We start from the raw sequence: 25,385 nt of genomic DNA, 5'->3' as shown, positions 1-25,385 counted from the left end.
CTATAGAGGAGCAAACAAGACAACCTAAATGAGGGGATGGGAGGGGGAAGAAGGAAATTCTCCTCTAAAACACACAATATACTTAAACATATTGAAGTCAACCACTAAACCAAGCAAGGGAAAGAGGGATGGGGTGGGAATTGAGTAGGGGTTAAATCGGTGATGTGTACATGTATGTCCACACAAGTTTTTTTTATCCCAATATGATATATGGATATAATGCACCAATAAAAAATTAAAAAACAACCCCCAAAATAGGGCTGGAGGTGTAGCTTAGAGGTAGAATGCCCCTGGGTTCCATCCCTGGTACCTCAAAAAAAAATGCTAATATTTGTTGAATTTACATGTTTCTAGAATTTCTACTTTTTTTGAATGCCACTGCCTGTTATATATCTGTCTTCCCTCAAGCCCAGTTAGCAGCCTTAAACTCAGATCATTACTGCTTTTAAGAATTGGTACTACTACTGATCTAGTTGATCAAACTTAAATTTAGAAATCTGAATATTACCATTCTCCCACAAGTTAGTTATAGAAGCCTGTCAATTAATCTCTTTGGTATGTAACCCAGTGTTATCCAATGGAAATTTAATACAAGCTGGATAATATAATTTAAGCTTTTTGAATAACCACATTCAGAACATATTCCATTTTATATAGCCAGTATATTTAAAATTTTATTTCAACGTGGAATCAATATAAAAATTAAGATATTGTTCATTCTCATTTTTATAAAGTCCAGGTATTTTGCACTTACAGCATAACGGGCTACTTTAGTGGACAGTAGAGTTCTAACTTGTATTTCATCTCTGCTGTCTGTGTCTTGGGTCAAATCTTTGTTTCTCCCTTGTACTACTGTATAAACTCTTGAAATTACTCCTGTTTTCTCTTCTAGGTCACTTTCAATATTTTTGTCTTTGGCAATTTTCTAAAGCAAGAACGTGGCTCTGCGTATGAATTAATGTGACTGCTTCACATTCTTAAAACACTGCCTCCCCCACCCCACTTTTTCTTCCTTGTACTGAAGATTGAACCCTAGCAACCCTTGTGCTTGCTAGGCAAGTGCTCTACCACAGAGCTATATCCCTCTGTTTTCTTTAATGCTTTCTATATGTTTCAAGGTAAAGTGTAACTTAAATTCTTTAGTATAGTATGTTTGTTAGCTTTTTTCCCCCCGCTATAACCAATATATCTCACATAAACAACTTCAAGGAGATTGATCGATTGGTTGCAGTTCTGGAGATTGAACCAAGGGCCTCGCACATGCTAGACAAGCACTCTGCCATAGAACCACATCCCCCAACCTCAGGAATGATTTATCTTGGCTCAAGTTTGTAGAGGTTTCATTCCCTGATTGACTGGCACCATTGCTGTGCCCTGGGGTTGGTTGAGGCAGAGCCTCCTGATCAAGAGGTACGGTAGAGCAGAGTTGCTTCCTTTATGGTGGCTGGGACACCACGCACCATATAATCCTTTATCTCTCTTCCCTAGTTGGCTCTACTTCCTACAGTTTCTGTCACTTCCCAGTAACCCATTCAGCTATGGATCCCTCAAGGATAACCTAATCATAATCCCATTATTCCCCATATTCCTACCTCAGAACATTAGAGAATAAAGGCTTCACATGTAAGCTTCACATGCAAAACATGTTTTAAGGGTCCAGTAGCTATATGATTAGGTAAGAGAGTGAGGACAGTAATGAAGGAAGTGTCAAGGTCTGAATTTCAAGTTCAGAGCAAAGAAAATTTGTATTTCATATAAAAAAATATATCATCCTTTTTTTTTGCGGGTCTGGGGATGGAACCCAGGGACATTTTACCTTTGAGCCACACCCCCCCCAGCCCTATTTTTTATTCTTTATTTTGAAACAGGGTCTCACTGAGTTGCAAAGATCCTCACTAAGTAGTAGCTGAGGCTGTCCTCGAACCTCCCAAATGCTGGGATTACAAGTGTGTGCCATCACACCTCGCTTAGAAAATGTCATTCTTACATAGTAAATACTAAAATATTTTTCAACATATTAGCCAAGAATCCAGAATAGGATTAAGAAAATAAATGTTCTAAGTAAAATGTAGCTGAAGGCATGCAAAACAAGGGATTAACCTCTAAAATAGTTGAGGGTGGGAAACATAAAAATTGATATTTAGATCATGCCTATGTAATCTTATAAAATTTTATTGTTCTTTTTTATTAAATTAAAATGTAGCTACTTTTAGACCAATTATATATAAAATACTTGAAAGGTGGTAGATTAAGTTCTTCAACTTTTTCCTTGTGCTATGTGAGAGACAGTAGGATATTTACTGAGCAAATGCCAGACAGTTATATTTATGTGTATGATGCAAAGCTTTTGTTAGAAATAATTAAGGAGTTGCCGGGCGTGGTGGCGCAGGCTTGTAATATCTGCTCTTGGGAGGTGGAGACAGGAGGATCGCACAGGTTAGAAGTCAGCCGCACTGGTTTAGGAGACCCTGTTTCCAAATAAAAAAAAATATTAAAAAATAGGTCTGGGAGTGTAGCCCGGAGAAGGGTTTCTAGGAACCCTAGTACCACCAAAAAAAAAAAAAAAAAAAAAGAAATAATTAAGGAGTAGACAAGTAAATTTTTATATTAGTTTTTTCCTTGCATAGTCTTGGCTTTTTTATATTTATTCATTTTAATTTTTTTTGAAGATTTAAAGAAGTTTATTAGAAAGATAGAAATACAGAAAATAGAAATATAGCTCCATACCAGACTGGCATGGGGGGGGTGACTCGAAATGAATACATCCTTTTCATTTTAATTTTTTGAGATGAGCTCTTACTGTTGTTGTCCGGACTGTCCTGGAATTTGTGGGCTTAAGCAATCCTCCTGCCCCACTCTTGAGTAGCTGGGACTGTAGGCATGTACCATTTCAGCCAGTTTGTTTTTAATGTTTAAAATTATTGAAAGTTCAAGAAAAAATATTTTTTATCAGTATGTAAGACATATACATAAAGTTTAAAATCCAGAGGGAGACAGATTGAACTTAAAGTTTTTTAGGAGAGATCAAATGTTTGAAATTTAAAGTTCCTGATAAAAACTCTGGATCTTTGTAACCTGCTGGTCTTTCAGTTACCAAGAGGAAAAATATAGTTCTAGGCATATTAAGGTAATACACATTATTACATTATTATTTTAATTTTTATTGAACATCTCTCTTTTGTGTGTTACTGGGGATTGAACCCAGGGCTGTTCTCCCTCAGAGCTACATCCCCAACCCGTTTTTTTAAACGGGCTTGTTAAGTTGCCCAAGATGGCCTCGAACCTTCGATCCTCCTTTGTCATCTTCTCAATTACTAGGATTATAGGAATTGTGCCACCATGTCTGAGAAACATTTCATTTTATGAAGACGAGGGTAGTTGATGGATTGAGGTGGGATTTTTTTTTTTTTTTTGTATTTAGGATTGAACTAAGGAACATTCTACCTCAGAGCTATATTCCTAGCCCTATTTTATTCTTTATTGCGGAACCGATTCTCACTAAGTTGCAGAGGGCCTCACTTAAGTTCTGAGGCTGGCTGTGAACCTGCGATACTCCTATCTCAGCCTCCAGGTACTGGGATTACGAGTAGGGACTACCATGCCAGGCTCAGAATCATTTTTAATTTTCCTCTAATTTTTATTTTTATGAGGCTACCATTCTGTTACAACTCTCCCAACTTAATTTTTGTTGTTGTTTAGCAGATTTCAAAATATGTTGTCTTTTTTCTGTATTAAAAATTTGTTATATCAAATATTACAACTGTTCTTTTAAAAACAATAATGAAATTTCAGTTACCAAGATTTTGTTAACTTTATTCTTTGGAATAGGAACATATGGTGAGAGAACATAAAGAACTTTTAAAAAGTTTTAGTAATCTATTAGAAATGTTTTGCTCTTATTGAGTCCTTTCGATTTCTAGAAATAAGATGAAATACATCAATGATCTTACTTGATATTGCATTTAATTTCTATCAAGCAGTGTAGGCATTGTAGTTTAGCAGTGTAATCATTGTAGTTTGATTTTTAATTATTTTTTAAATTTTTTATTGGTGCATTGTAGTTATACGTCTTAATGGAGTACATGATGGTAGAGGCATAGATTACCAATTTTGACAGAAATTGGATCTCTTAACAAAGATTTTATATATATGTGCTTTTAGAAAAGATGATTACTAATATATCTGAAATCAAGGAATGCTTTCGAGATACAAAGGCATTTAGATACAAGCCTGAGTGAATACACATTTATTTGAATTCATGTATTTATAAATTCCACAGTTCTGTCACCCATATCTACAATTGTTTTCTTATCCAGAGGTTATATTTCACAACTAGCACTGTGAACGTTTCATTTGTTCAGGAAAAGAATCAGTGGGTGGTTAAATCTCGAAAGTTACAGGCTATGGTTATTATTAGAATAGGAAAGATATTATTCCTTATTCAGAATAAGGAAAGATCCTTATGATATGAAATCTGTGTCTTAACCAATGTTATGTTATCGGTATAGTCTCTGGATAGTATCAGGTAGCTTCAGGCTTCTATTTTTGTATTTGATGGGACACATTTATGTAAACTCTGGCATACTTTGTTCTATAGCAGTAGCCAAACCAATTTGTCTTTGATCTTTGGACAGATTTCTTCAGAAGAAATTTACCTGAAAGTTCATTCTTTTACCCTTTTTGGATATCACCTATGCAACAAGACTTTGCTTGGTTTATAGAGATGGATATGGCATAGTTCTTCCCCCCTGGGAAGTCAGACATAAGAAAGAACTATAAAATACATAATTTAATTTTTAAGTGATTTAAAGTAACTTAGAATGTTGCAATAATAATGTGCAAAGAATTGTCTAAATCAACCTGGTCACTGTTCTTTCTCAGTGTATAAATGAGATTGCTTTTGTTAAAAAACAGTAACCTTATTTTCAGATTTTTATGGTCACACTTCTGTTATTTCACTTGACTTTTCTGTAGCCTTCAACACAGTTGAGTGACTTCTCCATCCTTGAGATGGTTTTGTTTTCTCTCCTTCCTTACTGTAAGGCTGATCTTTCTCAGTGTAACCTGTGAATGTTATAGTCCTCCAGGGCTCTGTCTAGGACTCTTTTTTTTTTTCTGTGGTATTGGGGATGGAACTCAGGGGCATTCTACTTCCGAGCTAAACCCCCAGCCCTATTTTTTAATTCTTTATTTTGAAACAGGGTCTCAATGAGTTACAGAGGGCCTCACTAAATAGCTGAGGCTGTGTGAACCATGATCCTCCTGTCTCAGCCTTTGAATGCTGTGATTACAACCCTGCGACACCACTCCAGGCTCTGGAACCCTTCTTTTAATTTACGGTCTTGTTTGGGAATCCAGTTCCTGCCCAATATCTGTTGATGACTCGTGTGTGTGTGTGTGTGTGTGTGTGTGTGTGTGTGTGTGTGTGTGTGTGTGTTACTGGGGGTGGAGCCCAGGGGCTTTTCTACCTCCAGGCTGTACTCCCAGACTTATTTTTTTATATTTTATTTGGAAACAGGGTCTTACTAAGTTACTGAGAGTCTCACTAGAATCTCACTTAGTAGCTGAGGTTGGCTTCGAACCTGTGGGATCCTCCTGTCTCAGCCTCCCAAGCGTGGAGATTAAAAGGGTGCACCACCACATCTGGCCTCCTTAATGTTTATTTTCAGCACCAACCAGTCCTGGAGTTTATTTAAAACTGCCTAATGGGTATCTGTTCTTGAATATGTAATAGGTACCTAAAATTGTTTAGGGCTGTTTTTTATTTCGACTCTCACCACGCAATCTTTTCCTCCCTCATTATTCCCTGTTTCCCTAAGGAAAAGACCAAGCAAAACCCAAGAATTATCCTTTGTCTCTTTTTCCTTCACTAATCACACCCAGGCTGAGCAGTACCAGTCAACTCTTACCTTCAGAGTCCTTTTGAACCCTCATCTGTTAGTATCTCCATACCGTCTTATTTCACTCTGCCCTTTTCTTTCTTTTCTTTCTTGGACTGTTACAGTAGCCTCCTTACTAGTTTTTTTTTTTTTTTCCTCTACTCCTTCACTTATTAGAGAGAGCTATCTTTAAAACACTAATCAGGTCACTCGCCTATGAAAAACCCTCGAGTGGCTTCCCATCAGGCCTAAAATAATATCTAAACTTTCTACTTTGGCTGAGTCCCACATGATCTGGCCCCTGCCTGCTTCTATGACCTCGTTTCCTATCACTCATCCCCTTGTTCACATACCTTCACATGGTCCATATTTATAGTTCATGTACCTTTTTTTTTATTTCTGGAAGTGCCAAGTTTATCTCCAATTTAGGGTCCACCTGGAGTGCCTTCCCCTCATTTCTTAATTCAACCCTACGATGGTTCTGTGTGCCAGAGACTGTACCAACGATAAGGCAATAAACAGGCTATGAGGTGTTTTTGTTAGGTGCCACCTCCTTTTGGTGGTTTCTTGAAGTGGCAAACAAAAAGGTCATATTTTCTGAAGCTTTCTCAACTTCCGATGGCTTTTTTAAATTGGTCCTTTGTAATCACACATCTTGTTGGAGTTCAGGGCACTCATTGAGCTTTCCCCCAGTTCCCACCCGATCTCAAGAAGCAGCTAAGGTTGAGAACCACTGTAGACCATTACCAAGACTTTCAGTGTTACTTCTTAGAGAGAGAGAAAGTCATTGAGAGGTTTGTCATGGGAAAAATAATTTTGTAATTAATTGACTTTTAAACTGGAATTTCATCTATTAAATTTAATTACTTTAACAGTAAAACTACAGTGATGCCTTACTGCCTCAAATTATTAAAAGTCGGTCATAAATTTGTTTCAGTATAAAGATACGTATGCATTGCAGAGAAAGTTTGATCAGTAACTGTTTTCTGTTCTGCTTCATTAATTGCTTTTCAGTTTTTGCAGCCCTTAATTGACCTCATCTTTCTGTTATGTTTAGCTCTAACCATTTCTCTATAAGCTACAGCATTGTATTTTAGCTAAAATATTTACATTGTCCTCTTTGTGCTGCCCCCCCCCCCCCAGTACTGGGATTGGAACCCCGGGGCATTCTGCCTATGAGCTATACCCCCAGCCCTATTTTTTATTCTTTATTTTGAAACAGGGTCTCACTGAGTTGCAAAGGGCCTCACTAAGTAGCTGAGGCTGTCTGTGAACCCGGATCCTCATGTCTCAGCCTCCCAAGTGCTGGGATTACAAGCGTGCCTACCACGCCCGGCTTGTGCTGTCTTAATACAGTGACTGACAAAACAAAACTGTATGAAATGTATATCTTTTTAACATTTAAAGTTCTTCCCTGTATGCCCTCCTGAAACTTTGTAATTTCCCATCTTTTCTACCATTTCCCTTATGGTTAAGGTGCAAGGCATAATAATTGGCCTTTATGAAAAGATAGGAGGTCTTTTGTTTTCAATTTTAGCACGATAACTGTTGGAAATGGACAACCTCACTTTATTACCCTCTCCTCCATCAACTGTTACTTATTTGACATGCATAGAAGAAGCTCTAGCCTCAGTTTCCAACTCCTCTTATTCGTTGAGTTACATGTAAGTGACTCGTGTAAGTAACTTTGGTTTTTCTGTCTTTTTCTATGTCCCAATGGATTTGCACCTCCTGTGTGGACTGGATGTGCCATTCTTGGAATCCCTCATTGACTGTTCCTCTGTGAATTTATTCTGTTGGAATCTGTGACACTGCATTGATGGAAATGTGTTCGTTACAAAGTAGCTGTGAGTATATTCCATAATTTATATGAAGACTTTATTCTGTCTGAGTTAACTGAAGTTTAACTTACACTTGAGTAAAATAGGAGCCATGGAAGCCTTAAATTTAATACATATTTTTTAGCTCTACTCACTAGTAGGCTTTATTATTTGACTTTAAAGTACTGTATTCTGAACAGTCTCCCTATTACTAAATTTAAAATTAGCTTTTCAATTTAATCGGCTAACTTGGCTTATCAATGCTTGGCTTTAAATTAGTGTATGTGAATAAAAAGGGCAGAGATTAGAATATTTAGCTGCATTTGATCCTAGTGAAGAATTTAGACTTTAATGCAAATGGTTGAGTTGATGCTTTGATCTAGATTTTTAAATGAGATTTAGACATCAAGAAACTTTACCATAAAATGTATTTCTGAGGAACGTTTGCCATCATGTTGTAATGATGAAGAACATTTACCGCAAATGTAAAAATAACCAGTGAGACTCTACCCACTCACATAATCTGAACTGTGGACAGTACTTCTCACCAGCAGATAAAATAAAAATCAGATGTATTTACAACCAATATAAATTTGATCTTTAAATTACTCATTAGATGATGGTTGATGTCATCAAAGAATCAAAAACTCATTTAGGAAGAGGAATTACAGTTTACTTTAAAATCTGGATAAATTTGATTTTCCTGAAGATGGAGGCAGCAGGACCATGTGAATCCTTGAAGTGACTTAAATGGACCTGGCCTAACAGCTTGAAGGATATTGTTTGCTGATTGACAGTGATCATGAGAGCCTTCAAGAATTTATGAAAAAAAAGTGTTCTAAGTTCAACATTTTTATTTCATGAATGAGAAGACAAATTTCAAGAAACTCATACCTGTGGTAATTAGTGTGAGCAAAGGTGATAATTAAGAAGATTTCTTAATGCAATTTAAAATTTTTATTGTGAAAAATCCTTTTGTTTCTCTTTCTTTAGTTGGTTGGTCAGAATCTTGATATAGTAACTTACTGTCATTTGAAATCTGGTCTGAGGGAGGTTTAATTTTTATTTCATCCCCTTGTAATTAAGAATTCAGTCAATCATGAATCAATGAAATGTCAATCAATTCACTTTGTCCCTTCTACAGTTAACTAATACTTTTATTGGTAACAGTATAAAAACAGTTTGATTTGTTATGGATAATTTTCTCAAATAGGTTAATGAGGGGTCATTTGAGGTGTATGACACAACAGTAGTGTTGAGACGTAAATAACCTTGCTCTTTTGTCTTTCTCAGCAACCGAAGAACCTTGAAGGCTATGTGGGGTTTGCCAACCTCCCAAATCAAGTTTACAGAAAATCAGTGAAGAGAGGCTTTGAATTCACACTTATGGTAGTAGGTAAGACATGATTACTCACTGACACGGAGTTCTTGCTTAAATTTTAAACTTTTAATCAATTCTTAATAAATTTAAGAAAATAATAGCCCAAATAACTGTAGTAAATGTTTGCTATATTTTATCTTCTTAACTGAATATGTTTTAAAATTTGACTAGTTGGCATGATGCGATTTATGTCTTCTTTCTTTTTCAAGATGGAAAACTAAAAGTTGAGAAGTGGTGAGCAATAGTGGTCAAACAACCTGAGAGAAGTTCTCTTCAGTTGATAGTGCTACAAAAGAAAATAGCATCTGGTGGTTACTTGATATTCTTTGATAGGTTTATTCTGTGGCTTATCTACTATATTAAAGTCATATCACTTGGGCATTTAACAAATAATTATGTGCTCTAAATTCAGAGGTAGATAAAGGATTGTAATAATCTGAATTCTATTAATTGAGTTCCCCAGAGTGAGTGAAATATGGCTCTATTCTCTAATTCAGTCTCATTTTCTTTTACCTGATGAATACCTTGTTCTGCCCTGTAGTCCATTGAAGACACTGTTAAGGGTTATTTTGATTACAGTTTGCTGACATCATCATTATCTATAAAGAAACATGTATAGTTATTTTTACCATGGATAAGATTGGTAATCTTCAGTGAATTTCATGCCTATATTAACACCTTTGGCTCATGTAGGCTGACTTTAGAATCTAAATCATGAGTATGCTGCAAGTTTGTTGTATTTGTCTAATTTGTTTTAAGAAGGTAAAAGGCAAGGTAGTGGGTTAATTATCCTTGACAAAGAAAACTGAGTTGTTGCTGAGCTTTTTAGGTAGTGCTAATCATGTTCCACCATCTAGTATTTTTATTTGGGTATTAAGTTTAGGGTTCATTGAGTTAGCTTTGAAATACTCCTTTATTGAAGAAATAAATATTTTGTGTATTGACCAGAATACTTTGTCTGTTGGTTAGTTTGTGGCTGTTTGGAAATTTTATGCATTGTAATAGTACATATAGTTGAAGCATGGTGGGAAGTTTACAAATTTGATACTTGATAGAGTTGGTTAACTTGCTTAACTCTGGTTGGATATAAGTATAATGTAACTGGCTTGCAAATTGCTGCTGTGTGGCAGAGTTGGTCCTGGATATAATGAAGGAGGATATATCTTTTCTTCTGTAGATTGGTAACATCATCATCATATATGCAAAATCATTACATCATATCTTTACATATGTAATGTTAGTCACCTTAAATGATAAATTGTAGACAAATGTAAGTCCATTAGGAGAACTATAATACAATTTTAATGTGAAGAATGACGTCATGAACTTAGTAGACTAATGTTTGGTGATCAAGGCTAGATGGGTGATTTAAAATTTTCTGTCATTTTTTTTAGTAAAATCTTAAGTCATTTGATCTTGCTTTTTGGCTTAAATATACGATCTCTAGATGTATCTAATCTATTAGCTCTTCTGATCAACACCTTTGGGGAATACTGTTTTTTTCTCTTCCTGGATGATAAGATCTCTACAGAAGATAAAGGAAAATAGGTATAATACCCTTATTCTGTTTTCTTACTGCCCACTGTATCTTGAACTTGTTTGCAGTACTAGGATTTGAACTTAGGGCCTTGAGCATACTAGGCAAGTGTTCTACCACTGACCTATCTATCCCTAGCCCTTGAACATTGTTTAGTTAGCTATATTTGTGTAGACTTATGTGTCGGAACTAAATCTTCTGCATAGTTTCCGTTTCTAACAGTCATTTTTGAAGTGTCTCAATATATTGATGTTTTCCAGATTTAGACTGAATCTTTGTACATATTGTTTGTAAATCATACAAAGATAAAACCACCCTTTTTTAATATTCTTGGCTTAAAAACTGCAAGTTTTTCCTTATAAGTCCTCATTTTTGAGATCCAAACTTAGAATTGTTTTCGTTCTTTCAGTAATTCCTGGTTTAATATTTATACATTGATATACACTGAGAATATTATAACAGTGATTTCTTTGTAAGACGTTTTATACTTTTTTGGAAAGCCTTTATCTAGTAACCTTTTCTCATAAGCAATATTGAGTGACTTTTTTGTAAGAGTCATGGTGTATATTCCCATATTTTTTTCTCTTAAATGAACTTATAATTGGCATGACAAGATAAACTGCACAAAAAATAGGTAATATTTCCATGGGAAATGAATACAAGTCAGTAGACTCATACAAAAGTTAAGAGCCATAAAAGTTTGAGTATAGGAGATAATGCTCTTGGTTGGAGACTACTGTTGCCTTATTTTGAGAAATTAGGAAAGATTTTTGAAAACAAAATTAGAGCAGAGATTGATGGAACAGTCCAGTGGGGAAAGTAATATCAACACTTATTTATATGTCAGACAGTGTTACTTGGATATTAACTCATACTATTCTTCTAATAATCCTATAAAGTATCCCATTATAGAGATGATGTTATTTTAGAGAGATTAGGTTACTTGCCCATGGTCAAATTACTAGCAGATAGCAGAAGCAAACTTAGTTTGTTCCTGATTCTGTTATAGTCTTTTGAAATTTTTAATTAATTAGCTAATTAATTAGTTAATGATGAACCCACGGGCATTCTACCTGTGAGCTATACCCCCAATTCCATTTTATTTTTTACTTTGAAAGAGGGTTTCACTAAGTTGCCTGGCTGGCCTCAAATTTATAATCCTTCCTCAGCCTACTGAGTATCTGGGATTATACTTGTGCGTTACCACACCTGGCTTTTTTATGTTCTTAGCCATCATTCAGAGGCTTATTTGGGAGCCTAGATATAGTGCATAGTTCAGTAGAACACAATTTATATGCCTTGACTTCAGCTAGATACTTTGTTAAAAATAAAACAGGTGATTGGCTTTGTACTCTTTCTCACCTTTTGGTTTAGGTTTTGATTTTCCCCATATAAATGCTCAGTGGTAGCTATAGATTACAATCATTTTTATTGTATTATTTGTGGAGGGACATTACTGAAGTTTTGTTAATTTAGGGAGATAGGCAAACAAGTAAACAGTAAAAAAAAAAAATAAAAAAAATTATAGACTGGGATATTTTCCAGGGGAAATAAACATCGTGGGATCTACTTTACATTCATTAGGTAAAATCTACCTCTCTGAAAAGGGAATTTTTTCATTATAATGTTTGAATTATATGGGAATTAGGAAATAATAAAATACAAGCATTAAAGGTCACTTACCAACAAGTGGTAATAATCATTAACATTTTGTTGTATTTTCCTTGATGTAATTTACTTTATATAGCTACATAATATTTCTAGCTATGGCTACCTTATACTTTGCTCTTGTTTCATCATTTGACATTAGATTAATTTGGTTTGCTTGGTCTCATGATAATGCTGCAGCAAAAATTTTGCAGAAGAGAGATTTTGGGTAACATTTAACCATAATTTTAATTTTATACATTTTTTGTGGTGTTGGGAATTAAACCCAGGGCCTCATACTCTGGGCAAGCACTCTACCACTGAGCCATTCCCCCAGCACCATTACTATGAATTTTAATATGGTTATATTATAATCTCATCTGTGACAAGATGTACCATGATTTTTTTACATATTTCTCTATTAATGGACATTAAGTTTTTTTTTAACCTCTACCCTTGTTATAAATAACATGGTGTAGTGATGATCTTTAAACACCCAGGTTTTGGTTCGTATGTGTGTTGGAGCACAGAAAGCTTAGTTCCCTGAAGTAAGTTAACTGGATCAAAGCTTTTGGACATTTTGTGGCTCTTGACACATTAGTTCTTAAATGTTTGTGCTTATAAAGATTATACTAAAAACACCAACAAAGTTTTGCCTACCTTTGAAGAGATTTGTGGTCTATTTGAAGGTGAGGCTCTTCGTCCTAGGTCTATTTGAAGGTGAGGCTCTTCGTCCTGTGAGTGCAGTGACTGTTAGATGGTGAGGAGAGTGCAGAGGTGTGTGAAGGCGTGAAGGCATTCTCAGGGACTGGTGGGGGAGGGATGGAAAGTGGATGAGCAACTACCATGGAGCTAAGATGGTAGACACCACCATGTAAGTGGTGACACTCACATCGGGCTTTAGAGGTTCTGGTGTATTATGAGATATTTTGAAATAGCTTCTTAGCTATTATAGAATTCTAGTTAAGAAGGATATATTGGTGCTCTCTCATCTCTACCTCTGCTAGAAGTTAAACATCTGTCTCTTAATAAGAGGTATTTTTTGCTTTTATGTCACGCCTGTGTTAGTTAATGTAAGTATTCTAATTGAGGTCATATGCTTGTGTATTCAGTTAGGATTTTTATTTGGACAAGACTGTTTTCAAAACCCAGGAAAACTGAGGAAAGGAGTGGGAGGAACGAGCTAGAACGGCTGCACAGGCTCCCCGGCTCCTCCGCCTCCTGTGTCAGGGCAGGACGTCCTGGAAGGACTCAGATCCTGTTTGTAACATCCCTGCTTTCTTTCCCACAGCACTGTTACAAGGTGGTAAAAGTGACTTCTACCACAGATACTTTAGAAAGTTGCAACGCTTACTGAAATGGTATTCTGTCTTTCAAAGCCTTCTTGAAAAGTGACCCTCTTGCCAGGCTACTGTGGCTTTTCAGTTTTTGAAGTTTTTATTACTCTCAGGTATCTCAGTTATGATCTTGATCGTATTCCACCTTGTATTATGGATGCTTGTTTTCATGGCTCACCTCCTGCAGTAACTTAAGACTTTTGAGAGGAAATCTTGTTTTGCATTCACCATTCACCTATATTATAAAAATGTAATAATCACTTAAAATGTGCCAGATATTCTTCTAGTTCTAAGGCGATGCTAAGTAAGCAAAGTGAGTGTTGTTCATTGCAGGATTTTCCAGATTCTTTTATCCTATAAATTCCGTAGGATCCTAAAGGATCCCATTGTAAGGACCTGAAGGAACCTGTCCTTAATTCTTATAAATAAATATTGTGATTTTTCTCAAACCCCCATGAACAAATATTTCATGAGTGCTTTTAGTATTCCTGAGTTGTGATGGAATACATGGCTTTCATAGGCTAAACCTTAAAAATAAAAAAGATCATTTTCATGTTAAAGTATATGTGCTAAACTATATACTCTTATTTCATAATATTCATAAGGCATATAACATCTGAAATTATAAGTATTAATATATTGTGTGTGTGTGTGTGTGTGTGTGTGTGTGTGTGTGTGTGTGTGTGTCACTGAGGTTCATTGAACCCAGGGGCGTTCTACCTCTGAGCTATACCCCCAGCTCTGTCTTTTATTCTTTATTTTGAAACAGGGTCTCCCTAAGTTGCAGAGTCACGTAGCTGAGGCTGCCAAAGAACCTGTGATCCTCCTGTTTCAGCCTCCCAAGTACTGGGATTACAAGCGTGCATTACGATGCACGCTTTAATATTTGTTTTTGTTTTGTTTTTTGGAAACCCTTCTACCTCTGGGCTACACTCCCAGACCTATTTTTATACTTTTTTATTTGGAAACAGGGTCTCTTAAGCCAGCGCGGCTGGCTTCGAACCTGTGATCCTCCTGTCTTCGCCTCCCAAACGCGGGGATTACAAGCGTGCACCACCACGCCCTGCATAATATTTGGTTTTAGCAAGGACAAAAAATTTAAATCCAACTATTTCCACTTTAAGTCTAGTTTAATGTATATTGTATTTTAAAATCAAAGTAAATGTAAAATAAACACTAATTTGAATCAGTCAGTAGGTTGTGCAGGATTTCTCAAAATATTTATAAAGAAATGTTAAATGTTGATGTTCTCGCCGGGCATGGTGGCGCACGCTTGTAATCCCTGCGCTTGGGAGGTGGAGACAGGACGATTGTGCAGGTTCGAAGCCAGCGGCGCTGGCTGAAGAGACCCTGTTTCCAAACAAAAAACATAAAAATAGGCCTGGGAGTATAACCCGGAGGTAGAAAGGTTTCCAGGAACCCCAATACCACCAAAAAAAAAAAATGTTGATGTTCTCTTTATTTTTTTTTGAATAACTTTTTTTTAACCCAGGATGTATGATTTCAAACTTACATTCTTAAGCTTTTACTAAATAATACAGAGGTAAATGTGATTTGGATTGTTTTCACAAACTCTGTGCTTAAGCAGTGCTTGAATTGATAGGATTAATTATAGTTTTCTGTTATTTTGCATTGATGGTTGATTTCTCTTTAGTAAAAGCAATGACCAAGTATTGGTTGTATTATAAGTCACTTTGAGAGTATTAGAACAAAGCTGCTTTGTGTAATAATTATAGTATGTCTGACATTTTGGTATAGAAGTAGTTATTACTCTATTAATTATAAGTAGAAGCTGGGCGTGGTGGCGCGCACCAGGAGGATCCTGGTTCATGGACAGCCTCAGCTACTACATAGTCCCTTTGCAACTCACTAAGACCCTGTTTTAAAGTAAAGAATAAAAAATAGGGCTGGGGGTGTTGTGTTGTTCGGAGGTAGAATGCCTCTGGGTTCCATCCCAGGACCACAAAATAAATAAATAATAAAATAAAAGTAGAAATTGATAATGTTCAGATTTTGGCTTTTATTTTCTAGGCTTGTGTCTTTCTTTTTTCTTTTCTTTTTTTTGTGGTACTGGAGATGGAACCCAGGGGCATTCTACCTCCGAGCGACACCCCCAGCCCTGTTTTTAGTTTTTTTAATTTTGAAATAGGGTCTCAACTGAGTTGCAAAGGGCCTTGCAAAGTAGCTGAGGCTGTCCGCGAACTGTGATCCTTCGGTCCCAGCCTCCTGAATGCAGAGATTACAAGCATGCACCACCAAGCCTGGCTTAGGCTTGTGCCTTTTAACGTCATATTGCCAGCTTTACCCTTTGACTCAGTACCTCCAGTCTCAAATGTGTACCCGTTCTCAAGGCTGCCTTCTTCACTTTTGACTTATTTTTATTATGCTGGAGTCCCATTGTGAATTAATAGTATATGCTACTAAAGGAAACGTAGAGAAGGTTGGGGTACATTCAATTATACTTGTAGGGGCACTGCTTAGAAAAAAACTTCTGGAGAATAATAATTAGTTTACCAGACTATTTACATAAAATTTCTTTGATCCTATGTTTTATAACTAACACCAAGTAAAATGACTTCTTATTCATTCAAAATAGCTTATATTTTTAGAGATCTCATATCAATGTCCTATTGGTCACAATGATTAGAGTAAGGTGACTTTGCTTATAGGAATTAAACTATCTTATCAGGCTTATTTAAATGACATTTTGGTAACCTCTATAGTATAATAGAATCATTAAATAGCCTACTTATCTCATTTTTGTCATGGTTTTGTCTGATAGTGCTTTAGGAGAAAGTTCACTTTATCGGCATGTTGTTCTGGAAGGTTCTTACTGTGTCTTGCAGAAGGTTCTCTTTTTCCTCTTAGTCTGCTTACGAGGAGTTTCTAGTCTAGTCTGGGTCCAGTTTGGGCTGAGTAGGTAAAGACTCAATCTGAAGAGATCAAAATTTATTGAACCTAGGCTTGCTTTCTTTGATTCTTAAAATGTGAATGGCTGCCCAGAGAGGTGGCACATGCTTGTAATTCCAGCATTCAGGAGGATTGTGGTTCTTGGCCAGCCTTTGCAACTTAGACCCTGTTTTAAAATAAAGAATTTAAAAAGGAAATAGGGCTGTGGTGTAGCTTGGAGATGAATGCTCCTGGGTTTCATCCCCAATATCGCAAAAAAAAAAAAAAAAAAAAAAAAAAAAAAGGATGGGCTTGCCCTTTACTTTTGTGATGTGAAGCTGTTCCTGTCAGTGCAGTAGAAGCAGTGGGCCTGTCATATCACCAAGTAGTCTGGGAAGAAGAGAACAGGAAGCTTGTTCTTTGGCCTCCTCAGAGTCTACGAGGATAACCTGGTGGTTAAGGACATGAGCTTTGCCGTTTAGGTTGAGGTAAAGCTTTGCTCTTTGATAGAGATATTTATCTTTGTCAAGTTACTTAGCTTCTCAGAGTTTTTGTTTACTCATCTGTAGAACTGTACAAAAAACCTTACATAAAGTTTTATAATGGTTAAGGTTTTTGAGTCTAAATAAAGTACTTAATATAGCACTTTAGTTGCAAAATAAAAATGGTTATAATAAAAATGTCAGATATTATTATTGATCAAGATATTGGTAAATTATTCCATTCAGATATAGTCCGGCCAAGTTAACCAGATTAGGTAAGTAGCTGGAATTTTTGCAACAGTGCTAATATATAAACGAAGGTGGGTATTTAGTGAGGCAGTGTAGAGCATGAGTTTAGGAGTCTGACTGTGTGGTGTCAGCTGGTCCTATCATTTATTAGCTATGCGGCCTTGGGTAAGTTATTTCACTTTTTTTTTTTTTTTGTGTGTGTGTGTGTGTGTGTGTGTGTGTGTGTGTGTGTGTGTGTGTGTGGTACTGGGGTTCTTGGAAACCCATCTACCTCCAGGCTACACTTCCAGACCTATTTTTATATTTTTATTTGGAAACAGGGTCTCTTCAGCCAGCAAGGCTGGCTTCGAATCTGCGTGATCCTCCTGTCTCCGCCTCCCAATCGAGGGGATTACAAGCGTGCACCACCACGCCCGGCAAGTTATTTCACTTTTGAGCCTGAGTTTTTCACTTTGATCAGATAATGGTAACTGCCAATAGTGGCTTCCTTATGGACTACTGAAAGATTAAATGACTCAAAGCTTGTGAAATACTGGTACTCTGAAGATTGATTGTATAACCTATTGGCTATTATTGTTATCACTTTTGACCCAGAGAATTTCAGTGCTAGAGTATTCTGATACTTAAATTTTTTAGAATGTCCCTTGGGACATATGTTAATGTTTGGAGATAGTTTTGGTCATTACAAATAGGGAAGAGAGGTTGCTATTGGCATCTAGCAGGTCAAGGTCACTGATGCAATCAAGCCATCTTTCAGTGAACAAGAGAACCCTCACAATAAAGGATGATGCAACCCAAAAATGTCAGTAGTGCTGAGATGGAGAATCTCTCAAGTATACCTCTTTATTACCAGCATTTGCAATAGTCTGGACTTTTGATTCTTCCCTTTTCATTTACTCTTGGTCTCTCAGAGTAAGTCTCTGTTTCTGTCTCTTTCATTCTCATTGGAGATTGAACCCCAGAGGCATTCTACCTCTGAGCTACACCCCAACCCAATTCTTATTTTTATTTTGAAACAAGGTCTTGCTAAGTTGCTGAACCTGTGATCTCCTGTTTCAGATTCCCATGTACTGAGATTACAGGTCTGTGTCACTGTGGCCATTAGTCTCTTTTTAAAAAAATTGTTTTAATTAGTGCAGTGCATTTCTACATCACAATGGGGTTCAGTGAATGAAGACATGCACAGAGCTTTGGTGTATTCCCATCACCTCACACCCTGCTACCTCTTCTTCCCTCACCATGCATTAGTGAAATTGGTAGTAATACCTTCACATGTTATGATAGTATTACTTAGCTGTTTTCCTCCTCAATCCTTTCTCTTCCTTAAGTCCCTTCCCCAGTTCCCTTCCACTACTCTATAGGTCTCTTCATATTATTTTTAAGTCCCTATGTTTCCTGTTTTTTTCTCTCTAGCTTCCATGTATTCTGTGTATCAGAGAAAAACATACAACTTGGCCTTCTGAGGTTGGCTGATCTCACTTAGCTTAATATTTACTAGGAAAACAGGATATCCATATATATAAGGATAAAATTAGATCTCTATTTCTTACCCTGCCCAGAAGTCAATTTAAGATGAGTCAAAGACCTAGAAACTTTGCAAACTCTCCAACTTATATACACCAAAGCTCAGGAATCAATAAATGGGATGCCATCAGATCAAAAAGCTTTTGCATGGCACAGGAAACAATAAAAAAAATCTAAAGAAAGAGCCTATAGAATGGGAGAAAATCTTTGGCATCTACTCACCTAATAGAGAATTAGGATCTAGAATAATTAAAGGACTTAAAAATGACTTAAAAATCCAATTAAAAATGAGCCATTGAATTTCTCTAAAGACACTTCTCATAGACACCTCCCTCTCAAAAAATGGTCAACAAGCTGGGCATGGTGGCGCACACTTGTAATCCCAGCACTGGGAGGCTGGTGGTTCGCGGACAGCCTCAGCTACTTAGTGAGGCTCTCTGCAACTCAGTGAGACCCGGCTTCAAAATAAAGAATAAAAAATAGGGTTTCAAAATAAAGAATAAAAAATAGGGCAGGGGTTGTAGCTCGGAGGTGGAATGCCCCTGAGTCCCAAACCCAGACCTTCCAAAAAAAAAAAAAAAAAAAAAAGTCAACAATATTAGCTATCAGGGGAGTGCAAATCAAAACTATACTGAACTTAAGCCAGGCGTGGTGGGTGCAAGCTTGTAATCTCAGCATTTGGAAAGCTGAGATGGGAGGATCGCGGTTCGTGGACAGCCTCAGCTACTAGTGAGGCCATTTGCAACTGAGTGAGACCCTGTTTTGAAATAAAGAATAAAAAATTGGGCTGGGAGTGTAGCTCAGAGGTAGAATGCCCCTGCGTTCCATCCCCAGTACCACAAACAACAACAACAACAAACAAACAAAAAACCAAAAAACTACACTGAGGTTTTATCTAATTCCAGTTAGAATGCTAATCATCAAGAATACAAACAATAGCAAATGAAGGTGAGGATGTGGGGAAATGGACACTCTTACACACTGTTGGTGGAATTTAAGTTAGTACAAACACGATGGAGATCAGTTTACAGGTTCTTTAAAAGACTACAAACGGAGCCAAGTACTGGGATGACATGCTTGTAATCCCAGTACTTGGGAGGCTAAGACAGGAGGGTCGAAGTTCGAGGACAACCTCATCTACTTAGGCCCTTTGCAACTCATTGAGACACGAATAGGGCTGGGGTGTAGCTCATAGGGCTGGGGTGTAGCTCGGAGGTAGAATACCCCTGGGTTCCATCCTCAGTACTGCCAAAAAAAATAAAAGACTATGACTGGAACCACTATATGACCCAGTTATAGCACTCTTCCATAACTTTCCAAAAGAATTAAAGTCAGAATACTATAGCAATACATATATATCTATGTTTATACAATAGCCAAATTATGAAACCAACCTAGGTGTCCATCAGAGAATGAATGGATAAAAAATGTGATATATACACAGTGGAATTTATTCAGTCAGAATAAAATTATGTTATTTGTAGGGAAATGAATGGAACCAGAAAATATGCTAAGCAAGATCTTTTAGTGTCTTATATTAGACTCAATACTCATTTTTCTTCTTACATTATCTCTGTAAATTACCCCAATCATTATATTTGTAAATAGCCTTATTCCCAGGCATTCTTCTTGACTTCTTTGTAGTATACCATTTTTTGACTCTTTTAGAGAATTAAGTGTTAAAACCACTGTTGGAAACTTACCCTTTCAGTACCCCTTCCCATAAAGAAAGAAAAGTTTATAAAGTAAACCTTTATTCTTTTAAAATAACTTTCTGTTCATGAAGCTTTGCACCATGTGGGTTTTTTTTTTTTTTTTTTTTTTTTTTTTTTTTTTTTGTGTGTGTGTTACTGAGGATGGAACCCAGGGGCATTCTACAGTCTCAGCCCTAACTTTTATGCTTTATTTTGAAGCTTGGTCTCACTAAGCTGTGGATGGCCTCACAAGTTGCTGAGGTTGGCTGTGAACTTGTGATCCTCCTGCTTTAGCCTCCCAAGTACTGACATTACAAGCAGGTGCCACCACGCCTGGCTTATTAATCTGCTATTGATGGAGATGGGTGTTCACAGTTATAAACAATGCTTATTAGTTAGTATTTTTAGGCACACTTAGAAATGCTATGTAATGCACATTTTTGGAGTTAAAACTGCTGTGTCAAAAGGCATGTGGATTTCAGGAGACATAACAGTACCTGTCTTCAAACTGTACTGCAGAGCCTTAGTAATAGAAACAACGTAGTATTGGCACAGAAGCAGACACACAGACCAGTGGAGCAGAGTAGAAGATTCAAAACAAATCCACGCACTTACAGCCAAATGAGTTTTGACAAAGGAGTCAAAAACATACACCGGAAAAACAAAAAATAGCCTCTTCAACAAATGGTTTTGGCAGAATTGGTTAACCATATGCAGAAAAATGGAAATAAATCTCACTTTTTCATCCTGCATAAGAGTCAATTCAAGATGGATCAAAGACCTGGAAATAGACCAGAGACCTTGCAGTTACTTAAAGAGGGCATAGGACCAGTAACACTAACACATAGGCACAGGTATAAACTTCCTTAACAAGACCCCGAAGGCACCAGAAACTAAAAATGAGGGTTAATACGTGGGGTTATATTATACTGAAGAGCCTTCTGTATAAGAACCTCAAGAGTGCCGACAGAATGGGAGATCTTTCCCAGTTACTTCTCGGATGGAGGACTATTATCTGGAATCTACAGAAAACTCAAGAAACTTACCACCAAAAAAGCGACTAACTCAATCAAAAAATGGGAAAGTGAACTAGATACTTCACAAAAGAAATATAAATAACCAGTAAGTCTATGAGAAAATGTTCAATGTCATTAGCAGTCAGATGCAAATCAAAACTTCCTTATGATTTAACCTAACCCTAATTAGAATAGCAATAATTAAAAACACAAAAATATTAAATGCTGATGAGGATGGGGAAAAGTAGAAACTCTGATACATTGTAAGTGGGATTGCAAATTAATGCAACCACTTTGGAAAAGAGCTTGGGGCTCCTCAGAAGAATGGGAATACACCTAGCATAGGACCCTGCTATAACACTCCTGGGTCTCTACCCAAAAGAACTGAAACCAGACTCCACAGTAACACATGCATATCTATATTTACAGCTGCACAATTCATAATATGGGACATAATGAAATATCCCTCAACTGATGAATGGATTGCAAAACTATGAGATATATACATAATGGAATTCTACTCAGCCATAAAGAAGAACAAAATTATGTCATTTGCAGGAGAAAGGATAGAACTGGAGGAGAACATTATGCTAAGTAAGATAAGTCAGTCACAGAAAGTGAAAGGTCAGATTTTCTCACTTATTTGCAGAAGCTAGGGAGAAATCGGGACACAGGAGGAACTCCAGACAAAGGAGGAGAATCCTTAGTGATGGAGTGGACCTAACTGAGGGGCCGGGACTGTGGAGGAAGGCTTGAACAGGGAAACTCTTCAGTGGACATGAGACATGCAAACTTGTAACAGCCCGTCAATGTGTTGAGCATGGGAATGTGTGGGGGAGGAGGGTGAGAAGTGGGGAAGCTCAGTGAGTACTGTGTGCATCTATCCCTCCGTCACCCTGCACTTCATCACAATGTATGCAGCTCAGCAGTTAAAAGAAAACAAGGTATGTGGATGTAATTACGTTCTTCATGAAGTACTATGCCAGTTTAGTTTCATCCAAAGCTCACCTGAATGTTGACCCTTCCTCCTCCTCTTCCCCTCCTCCTCCTCCACCTCCTCCTCCTCGGTATTTGGGATGGAACCCAGGGGTATTCTATCTTTGAGCTACACCCTCAGCCTTTTTATTTTTAATTCTTTATTTTGAAACAGGGTCTCACTGAGTTGCAAAAGGTTGCTAAGTAGCTGAGGCTGTCTGAGTACAAGATCCTCCTTTCTCAGCCTCCCAGTGCATGCCCATCTTGTACTAGGAATTGAACCTAGGGGCATTCTACCTCCAAGCTACAACCCCAGCTTGATTTTACTTTTAATTTTGAAACAAGATCTTGCTAGGTTGCTCCAAGTCTCACTGCATTGCTAAGGCTGCCCTCAAACCTCTGATCTTCCTGTAATAGCTTCCCAAGTACTGGGAATAAAGGGGTGTGCCACCAGCCCAGTTGCAGCTTATTTTTAAGCATAGGTTTTTAGTTGTTAGTTATATTCCTTAGGTTTTTGTATGGAGTACTCATGTTTTTATTTTTTTTTATTTGAGTAGTTTTCACAGAAGAGTTAAGAAAGAAAATTGTTTTATATCTAGATAGGCAGATGGATTTTATTATTGTTAATTTCTCATTTCACTTCAGAGAATGACTTATGAGATTTTTGTGTTTTTTTTAATAATTGATTGCTTTTCTTTATATTTTAATATATAGTCAGCTTATTATAAGCATTCTGTGGGTATTTCCATATGTTTATGCTGTGTTTGTTGATGTGATCCTGGTACATGGAAGGCTGAGACAGGAGGATCGTAAATTAGAATCACTTATGGTTTCTAGGCCTTTGACACTGGACACTGATTCAGCAACTCTGAGCCTAGAGCCCAGGTATTTATATTTTTCCCCAGTTACATTGATTCAGACTTCCTGTTTTCTGCCCTTGAATTCTTTCTGTTATGTAACTTAATATTTCTAAGTTTTACTCAGCTTGGTTATCACCTCTCTAGAACTTTGTCCAATGGTTGATTTAGAAGTTTCTTTCGTATGTTTCCCACCATCCTAAGTATATCTAAAGATAAGAGCTCATGCCATTTTTCTTTTCTATTTGCAAGTCTGTGATGTTAGTTGGAGTTATATTGTCTTTTTTTTTTTTTTTTTTTTTGCTTTGTGGTACTGGGGATTGAATCCAGGGGCATTCTACCTCCAAGCTATACCCCAGCCCTATTTTTTATTCTTTATTTTGAAACAGGGTTTCACTAAGTTGCTGAGGGCCTCATTATGTAGCTGAGGCTGGCCAGGAACTTGCAATATTCCTGCCTCGGTCTCCCAAATGTTGGGATTACAAGCATGGGCCACCACTCCCAGCACTTTTAATCCTTACAGCTGATACATAGTAGATGATTATCAAGTATTCAGTGACTTAAATTTCTTGCAAAGCAGTTTCACATTGCTCTTAAAGTATTTTTATGTATATCCTTATTGGTACATTGTAGTTCCACATCATTAAAGTATTTTTATATGTCTTTATGGATACATTGTAGTCCTACATCATAACGTAGTTTATGGTGGTAGAGATGTACATACACACTAAAATGTTTTATATTTAGCATTTGGCAGTGCTCTCAGTTTTCAGTATAATCATATGGGCTTTAACCTGATAAAGAGAAAAAATTATTACTAAGGAAATGCTTATTTATCAAGTGTCATGGATGTTTTAAATCTATGTTGAACTCTTATGAATTGCTGATATTGATTTTATGAATTTTGTTCATAATTGGGGTATTTAACTTCCTTGGCAAAAATGGCAAATTATCCCTCCCTCCCCCCTCTTTTTTTTTTTTAACTGAACTGGGAATGGAATTCAGATGCATTCTATCTCTGAGCTACACCACTAGCCCTAATTTTTTATTCTTTATTATTATGAAGCAGGGTCTTACTAAGTTGCAGAGGGCTTCACTAAGTTGCTGAGGCTAGCCTCTCTACTATGATCCTCCTGTTCAACCTCCCAACTACTGGGGATTACAGTTATATGTCACCACACCTGGCAATAAATCTTACTACTACTACTACTTCTCGTTGTTGTTGTTGTTGTTCTTCCTCCTCCTCCTCCTCCCACCCCCCCCCCCTCTTTTGGTAGTATTAAGGATTGAACTCCGGGTCAGTCTACCTTGTAGCTATATCCTTGGCCCTATTTTGTCCTTTTATTTTGAAACAGGATCTCACTAAGTTGCAGAGGGCCTAAGTTACTTAGGCTGACCGTGAACCTGTGGTCCTCCTGTCTCAGCCTTCCAAGTACTGAGATTACAAGTGTGCACTACCACGCTCAGTCAAAATTATCCAATTTTTAGGTGACTAGAAGTTAATTTACTACAACTTATTCTCTATAAGGCTTATTTTGCAATATGACTTTTATATTACTCTGGCTATTCATAATGAAGAATAGACATGTTTCAGCTGGGCGGGGTGGCGCACGCTTGTAATCCTAGCATTCGGGAGGCGGACAGCCTCAGCTGTTTAACAAGGCCCTTCGCAACTCAGAGAGACCTTGTTTCAAAAATAAAAAGATTAGCCAGGTGTGGTGGCACACACTTGTGATCTCAGCTCTTGGAAGGCTAAGATAGGAGGATTGCACAGGTTTGAAGCTAGCCTTAGTTACTTAGTGAGGCGCTCATCAACTTAGTGAGGCACCGTTTCCAAATAAAGTATAAAAATAGGTCTAGGAGTATAGCCTGGAGGTAGAAAAGCCCCGGGGTTCTACCCTCAGTACCACTAAATACATAAATAGACAAAAAAAATAGGGCTAAAGGTGTAGCTCAGAGGTAGAATGCCCCAGGGTTCCATCCTCGGTACTGCAAAAAAAAAAAAAAAAAAAAAAAAAAAAAAAGGGAAAAAAGAATAGACAAGACATGTTCATTTTAGAAAGATTTTGCAGAGAAGCCAGGCGTGGTGGCACACGCT

The 25,385-nt window shown here is 37.0% G+C and overlaps 1 protein-coding gene across 1 annotated transcript in view; it reads left to right on the top strand.

Moving 5' to 3' along the window:
* SEPTIN7 (septin 7) overlaps positions 1-25,385 on the top strand; it is a gene marked incomplete at its 5' end in the record, with an annotated part of 98,054 nt that overhangs the window by 21,654 nt on the left and 51,015 nt on the right. The window contains 1 exon segment of the mRNA XM_080701526.1: positions 8,993-9,095. Within this exon segment, the coding sequence (XP_080557652.1) occupies positions 8,993-9,095 (103 nt within the window).

The sequence above is a fragment of the Muscardinus avellanarius genome, assembly GCF_963383645.1.
Source record: "Muscardinus avellanarius genome assembly, chromosome: 9".
Classification (NCBI taxonomy): domain Eukaryota; kingdom Metazoa; phylum Chordata; class Mammalia; order Rodentia; family Gliridae; genus Muscardinus; species Muscardinus avellanarius.
Note: the sequence above shows the minus strand (reverse complement) of the source record. Positions and strands in the feature narration are given on the sequence as shown.